Below are 8,400 nucleotides of genomic sequence, written 5' to 3' on the forward strand. Positions count from 1 at the left end.
CTGCAAAGTGAGAGGCAGATGTTCTCTGTGCTCTTCTTCACTTGGTGAGTACACCAGGATATCATCTATGAAGACAACCACAAACTTGTCGAGGTATGGTTTGAATACCCGATTCATCAGGTCCATGAATGCTGCAGGAGCATTTGTTAGACCAAAAGGCATTACCGTGAATTCATAATGTCCTTATCTGGTCCTAAAAGCAGTTTGAGGGATGTCTTCCGCTTTGACCTTCAACTGATGGTAACCAGATCTTAGATCTAGTTTTGAGAAGACCTTGGCTCTCTTTAACTAATCGAAAAGATCATCTATTCTTGGGAGTGGGTACTTATTCTTTATGGTGATCTTGTTTAGCTCCTGGTAGTCGATACATAGCCTCATGCTTCCGTCCTTTTTCTTTACGAAAAGCACTGGGGCTCCCCACGGAGATGCACTAGGGCGGATCTGCTTCTTGTCCAGCAATTCTTGGAGTTGCTCCTTTAACTCCTTTAATTCAGCTGGAGCCATTCGGTATGGTGCCTTTGATATTGGTGCAGCACCAGGGACCAAATTGATTTCAAATTCTATTTCTCTATCGGGTATTTCACCCGGTAGTTCCTCAGGAAAAACATCTGGAAATTCTTGAACAATTGGGATATCTTCCAACTTTGGGACTTCTTCTTCTTTGACTTCATTGATTACTGCCAGGTAAATTTCTTCTCCTACCTTTACAGCCTTCCAGGCTTGCGAAGCTGACAGTAGGAATTTTCTTTCTTTGGATTTCCCGTGAAATAAAACTTCTTCTTTAGTAAGAGTCTGAAGTCTAATTTCTTTCTTTTGACAGTCCACAACGGCATGGTTTTTAGCTAACCAGTCCATTCCGAGGATAATGTCAAACTCAACCATATTGAGTTGAATTAATTCCACTTCAAAAGTTTGTTCATTGATACAAATTTCACAATTTCGATACACTTTTTGGGTTTCAATTGTTTTTCTGGCAGGTGTTGCTACTCTTAACGGTTCACTAAGAATATCATGCGCAAGTTTAAGCTTTTTGGCAAATCTTCTAGACACAAATGAATGTGTGGCACCACAATCAAACAAAGTATATGCAGGAATTTTATTGAGTAAGCTGGTACCTGCCACCACTTCGTTGCTGTTATCGGCTTCCTCTTGGGTTATTGCATAGACCCGAGCATTAGTCTTGTTTTCTTGTTGTTTGCTAGGCCCTGTTCCTTTGTCCTTGTTGTCTGGACAATCTCTAATTCGATGGCCCACTTTTCCGCACTTAAAAACATTCCCCTGACTTCCGATAGCATTCTCCGATATGATACTGTTTACAGATGTCACACCACTTCCCTTCTCTATTGCCAGTATTGCCCGAACTCCCTTTGAAATACCCTCCTGAGTAGTTTGTTTTCTTAAACTTGGGACCGTTCTGAAAAGATTGATTGATCATCGGCTTTTTGTTCTTGTTTTCATCCTCACGCCTCTTGATATCAGTTTCTGCGCTCATTGCGGCTCCCATTAAGTCTGCAAAACTGCTAGGTTTGAATACTGCCAGTGCCGACTGAATTCGGCTGTTGAGTCCCTTTTTGAAACTATGAATCTTCATGTTTTCATTGGACATAATTGTGGGGACATAATTTCCCAAATCATTAAATCTCGACGTGTATTCCATTACCGTCATGTCCGGTGACTGTTTGAAATTTTCAAATTCATTCAGCTTTTGTAGACGAAACTCGGCCGGATAGTATTGCTTCAGAAATTCTTTCTTAAAAATCTGCCATGTGATTTCCTCCACTTCCGTCAAAGATGGTGACACAGTCTCCCACCACTTCCTAGCTCGATCCTCTAGAAACAGTGCTACAACTTTGCCTCTCAGTTCTTCAAGTACCGCCAGTAATTTAGTTGTGATTCGACGTTTTTAAGCCAGTTGTGACTGACTTCTGGGTCAGGGTTTCCATCGAAGGTCGGAACTCGGTTCCTCCTGAGAGATTCGTAATGGTACTTAATTCCACGGGGTTGTGGTTCAGGTGGTGGTTGTATGGCATTGGCAAGGGGATTCACAATTCCTTGTAATGTAGCTGCTACAATAGTTGCTATTGCCATCATATCCTCTTGGCTGAGGTTCACCCTGGGTGGTGGTGGTGGTGGATTCTCGTTTTGATTGTCGCCACTAGGATTACGGTTGTGACGGGGAGGTCTGCCTGCCATATCCTATAAACATGTATTTTATTAATTTGTTTGCCACCATATTTAATCAAAGAAATAATTTCATTAAATTGTAAAAAGTTTTCATACAACCAATCTTGTCAAATAATTGATTAAATACTTCTAGATACAATCGAAGCCTACTCTAGAGCTTTCTCTTTCTACTCATCTATCACTTCCCCATCCCCTAGCGCTTCGTTAACTTCTTCCTCCGCTGGGTTGGCTTCCATTTGCTCCATTAGTTCCTCCATATTGATCATTTCATTTTGCAGATGCTCAATGAAATTCTGCAGTTGTGTATTTTGATGATCAAGGTGGTTGACTTGTTCCTGCAGCTCTTGTATTGTCGATTGGCTTACTTTCTCATCGATTTCTTGCTCTTCAATCCGCCCTTAAAGACGGCGTTGGGTTTTAAGAAGACTATCTTTCTGTATTTGAAGCGTAAAAACCCTATCTTGTGCGTTCTTCAACTCTTGCTTGGTGATTTCGTGTTGATGCTGCGACTCCGGATGATAAGCGGCGTATCGTCTAGCGTCTTCACGTTGTTTCTTCTCTTTGACTCTGGCCTCTCGAAGATCCTCCCCCATGCACACGTTATTCCCATCTAATTGGTAGTTATCTCTTTCAAGTTTTTCATTCGTTTCTTTCAGTATTTTAATTTCTGACTCCTTTTCCTGAAGTTGTTTTTGAAGTTCATTTATAACACTTTGGAGATCCATACTGGTTTCCTATAAAGATACAAAAAAACATTTTTATATAGATAAGATACTCCTCAAATCGTTAATGTGCAATAACAGAAAGTAAGTAGAAAGTTTACAAATAATTTGATTCACATAATAGTTTCTTAGCCACAAATTTGCTACAGTTTAATATTTTATAATAATGCTAATCTAATCGAACATCGCTCCATCATCTCTGTCACTAGCACTGCCGTCTCCATCTACCTCCATCGGTGCTACTTCTTCCTCCATGTTCTCTATCACTGAATGTAGGTAGTTATTTTGGCCTTGAAGCCTGTCCATAGCTCCGTGGATCTTCGAAATGTACCGATCCTGCCTCGCGATGAACTCCTCCTGGCGCTGACGGGCCTGAGCAGCGCGATCCTTCTCTGTCTCTATCCTCCCAAGTAAATCCTTGTTGATTGAGACCAAGCGCGCGAAGCGAATCGAATTCGTCGGTATCTGTAGCATTTGACTTTCAGCCACATCCAAATGATGAGTGAGTCGCTGTACGTCCGACTCCAGCAGGTGTCTGATCTCATTAAGCTCTTGCCTTTCCAATTTCTCCTTGGCTAGTTGCGCCTTTAAAGTTGCTATTTCCTTAGCTTGGTTATCTATGGTAAGCTGACGCATACGGAGAGCAGCCTGTGCGCGAGTACGAGGGGTAGCCATTTCCTAGGATAAAAATGGAAGGTAAAGCATCAGAATCATATAAAGGGTGGAAAAGCACAAATAATAGAAACAAAGCGGTCGTGGGAAATTTTTGATACTAAGCGATTTCAGAACGATTGAGGGGACACATTTTTGAAGTCTATTCGATATTTAGGAAACAGATGAAAGTTAGACTTCAGGATGAAAGTTGAACTCGAATTGAGATACACTAGGCTTTTGCCAAAATTTGACTTCGCCAAATTTTGTCTGTCAAAATCCCAGCGGGATTATGAACCTTGCGGCTCTGATACCACTTAAATGTCACGCCCCGAGTCCGAAGCATCGGTGACATCCGGCATTGTTTAACAATTACTTGAAAAAAATTAAGCCTCGTATCGAATTGCCGAAAACCAGTCTTTTCCATAAATTAAATATTGTCTTACATTGAAAAAAAAATGAATATTACATCAGAGTTTTTCAAAAACGAATACAGAAGAAAAGTACGAAATCTTGAGCTTGCTATCGATCATGGATTCACCATCCCCAAAAAGCTTCCTGCTCCTCCTCATCAATCTGCTCCTCATTCTTATCTGAAATTTGTAAGGGGTGAGTGTTTTGGGAAACACTCAGCAAGTGGGGGGTCGATCGATTTCCAAAGATACATATAGAACATAAGTATTTAAAAAAATTCTTTAACAATCTTTCAAATCTTACTACTTAACTTATCATAACAGAACCGAACGAAACAGATTTCTCAGAACAGTTCAGAAACAGATCATATTAGAACAAACAGAACACTGTTACTCATCTAATTTCCATGGTCAAATTGTCTCCAATATGTTACTCCTCTAAGGGGTGAGGCCAGAAATAGTTTTATACCCACCATTGGGGGCCACACAGAAATGGTTTTCTACCCACCATTGGGGGCCAGACAGAATCACAATTCTCGTCCCATTTCCAATTGACTCACAACAGTTTAACAAAGATTTCAGATTTTTAACGGACATAACTTATCAGAATTTCAGACAGATGCAGCGGAATCAAAGAATTCAAAGAACAGAAGAAAACACATAATCGATCGGAGTTTCAAATCATGAAACAGATTTTCGGAAAAAAATAGGTGGACATGCATTTCATGATATTTTCGAAAAAGACATACATGGCACCATACGTTATTCAAATTTTAAAATAGAAATGAACTAAATAACAAAAGCCCACATACTTAAATTTTAGGTGTGGTTCGAACTATGCAAGCTTTTGTACAAAGTTTTCCTCTCAAAAATCGGACATCACTTCGGCGTCCCTTTGACAAATGAGGTCTTCGATGGGCAGCACTTCGTCACGGAAAAACAACTCTGGACTGCACGAAAATCTTCCCTCCTTTCTTCTTACTTGCTCGGCCGAATGGTTTAGGTGAGGGGAAAAGAGCCGAAATTTCTTGTAGGCTTGGTGGTGTGCTTTCTCTCAACCTAGATGCCATATTTATAGGTGCCAAAAAGGCTTCTCATTTCCCCCAAATGGCCGAAACTTGGAGCCCAAACAAGTCATCACTATGGTCTCAAAGTCCCATGCATTCCTTAATTCCAAGACTAGTCATAATTGAAGTTCAAAATCCTATGCATTCCTTGATAACACCTTGGTTTTCTAAAGGGTCATTTCCTGCATCATAAATATGTCCTAGCTCTTAGCTCCTTCCGCAGCTCCTTCATGGGTTAATGTGACGGTCATCTCTTGCACATTTAATTTGTCCAAACTCTTGGCTCAACTTATAGCTCCCTTTTGGTCTAGTTAAGACAAACTTGGTTGAGTTTCTTCGAGCTGGAACTTCGAGTCCTTCCTCTCGTGCCAACTCTTCGATGGACGTGGTTAGTTGCAGCTTGGCTTCCCTTTAAGCAAATTCCCGAGCATTGAAGTTACTTCCTCGAGTTAAATTTGATGAAAATTTAAGTTAATATTCTATTTAATTTAGTTGTAACAAATTTGTTGAGCTTATTTTAAGTAAATTTTCAAGTTCAATTTACTTACTTGATTTGGTTTGAGTCGAAATTTCCGAGTTCCCACAGTAAACACTGCGTTTTACACTCAGAACAGATCAATGATTAATAAGAATCATATGAAAACACCATATGAGATCTGGCATGGAAGAAAAAGTATAATTACCTATTTCAAAATATTCGGCTGCAAATGTTTTATTCTTGATAATGGTAAAAATTATTTAAAAACATTTGATGCTAAATCTGCAGAAGGAATATTTCTTGGATACTCATCAGTTAGTATAGCTTATAGAGTCGTCAACAAGAAAACCCTAAAGGTTGAAGAATATGCTCATGTTGATTTCGATTAAACTGAACTAATTGATAAGCCAACTGATCAAATTGAGCTAGTTGATCGATTTACAGATATCAATTTGGAAGATGATGACAAAAATGAAAGTCATGGCAATCAAAACATACTTCAAACACCTGAACCAGAAGTACTGGACCAATCAGATGTGCAGGAAGTCGTTGCTGATGATCAGTTGATAGAGCATAATGATAACAACATAATGATAACATTCAAATACCAGTTGACGAAGCACCAACTGAGATTGAAAACTGTGTTCAGTTACCAACTGAAGAAATTGCTGATACAACAAATACTGAGTATAGATGGAGAAAATCACATCCACCTGAACTGGTAATAGAAAATCCATCTGATCCAGTAAGAACTCGCAATCAAATGCTAAATTTATTTATCTATTCAGCTTTTGTTTCACAACTAGAACCGAAGAAAACTGATGAAGCTCTTGCTGATCCTAACTGGGTAAATGCAATGCAAGAAGATCTAAATCAGTTCACTTATAACAATGTCTGGAACTTAGTTCCAAGAACAATTTCAAAAACTATTATAGGTACAAAATGGGTATACAGAAATAAACTGAACTAGGATGGTTCAGTTGGATGCAACAAAGCAAGATTAGTGGCACAAGGATATAGGCAAGAAGAAGGAATTGACTATGATGAGACGTATGCTCCAGTTGCAAGACTGGAAGCAATCAGAATTTTTCTTGCTTATGCATCACACAAGAACTTCAAGGTCTATCAGATGGATGTAAAGAGTGCATTCCTGAACAGTCAACTACAAGAGGAAGTATATGTTGAACAACCCCCATGTTTTGTAAATCACAACTTTCCTGATCATGTATATCATTTGAACAAAGCCTTATATGGTCTTAAACAAGCTCTCAGAGCTTGGTACAAAACTCTTTCAAAATTTCTAACTGATCATGATTTTTCTGTTGGATCAGTTGATAAGACCTTGTTCAAATTTTCTTAGAATGATCACATTTTATTAGTTCAAATTTATGTTGATGATATCATATTTGGGTCAACTAATTACAAATTATGCGAAAAGTTTGCTAAGCTAATGCAGGATAAGTTGAAATGAGCATGATGGGTGAACTGACATTCTTTCTTGGACTGCAAGTGAAGCAACTGGAGACTGGTATATTTATCAGTCAAACTAAATATACAAAGGAGCTGCTGAAGAAATTTGACCTGGAATCATGTTCAGCTGCAAATACTCCCATGAGCTCATCAGTAAAATTGGACACTGATCAAGGGGGAATATCAGTTGAGGCGACATTATATCGAGGTTTAATAGGTTCATTGTTGTACTTAACTGCCAGTCGTCCTGATATTGTATTTGTTGTCTGTATGTGTGCTAGATTTCAAGAAAATCCTAAGCAATCACATTTCTCAGCTGCTAAAAGAATTTTGAAATATCTTAAGGGTACACAAAATGTTGGGTTATGGTATTCTAAAGACTACTTTCAATTTAGTTGGATATTCAGATGCAAATTATGCAGGATGTAAGCTTGATCGTAAAAGTACAAGTGGATCTTGTCAGTTTCTAGGAGACAAACTGATCTCTTGGTTCAGCAAAAAGCAGACATCCATATCTACCTCAACAACTGAAGCAGAATACCTTGCTGCTGGTAGTTTTTGTGCACAACTGATCTGCATCCAGCAACAACTGAGAGATTATGGAGTAATTACAAATGAATCGCCCATATTTGGTGACAATACGAGCACAATTGCCATCACCTATAATCCAGTTCTTCACTCAAGGACCAAGCATATAGATGTCAGGCACCACTTCATTAGAGATCATGCTTTGAAGAAGGACATTAGACTGGAGTATATTTCAACTGAGCAACAAGCAGCTGACATCTTCACCAAACCATTACACGAGACTAAGTTTTCTTACTTTCGCAATATTCTTGGTTTAATTGACTTGTCTTAAAATTATTATTGATGCTATTTTTCTAATAAAATTATTTGCAGAAAATAAGAACACAACAAAAAATTGGAAATGATACTTTATTAAGAATAAAATCGATTCCATCTTACAAAAGATAACTTAAAACCAACTGAATCTTGCCATTCTGTAATCCAATTATTCAACTCAAAAATTCGGATTCTAGAAAATGATTCAGTTGTAGAAATCTTCTCAATCACATGACATTCCTTCCATAGCATTGCATGTAACAGAACATTTTCATCAACCAGGTTCGTAACATGCCTGACTTCAAAACGATTAATGTATTTTCTTGCTGTTGTTGCTTGAGCACGAGAAGGAGCAGCACCACTACTACTTATCCTCTGCAAATCATGAATTTTGAACCATGTTGACATCACTTTCGTCAAGACATATTACTCCATGGTTTTCTTCAATTCTTCTAAATAAGGACTTAATTGTTCAGTAACTTGAATATGTGTACTGCTGCATGCATCAGAATTACTTGAATCCGACATATTGAACTGTTATTGTCTCACATTTTATCTCTAATTTCTTATTT

General features: G+C 38.5%; 1 protein-coding gene across 1 annotated transcript; it reads right to left on the reverse strand.

The window, feature by feature from the left end:
• Positions 1 to 288: 288 nt before the first annotated feature.
• On the reverse strand, positions 289 to 1,666 carry LOC140802796 (uncharacterized). The gene is made up of 3 exons (XM_073158422.1): positions 1,377 to 1,666; positions 703 to 1,309; positions 289 to 483 (listed from the first exon to the last, which is right to left on the reverse strand). The coding sequence occupies exons 1-3, from the start codon at positions 1,664 to 1,666 to the stop codon at positions 289 to 291; spliced, it is 1,092 nt and encodes a 363-aa protein (XP_073014523.1).
• Positions 1,667 to 8,400: the final 6,734 nt, after the last annotated feature.

The sequence above is a fragment of the Primulina eburnea genome, chromosome 10, assembly GCF_022965805.1.
Source record: "Primulina eburnea isolate SZY01 chromosome 10, ASM2296580v1, whole genome shotgun sequence".
NCBI lineage: Eukaryota > Viridiplantae > Streptophyta > Magnoliopsida > Lamiales > Gesneriaceae > Primulina > Primulina eburnea.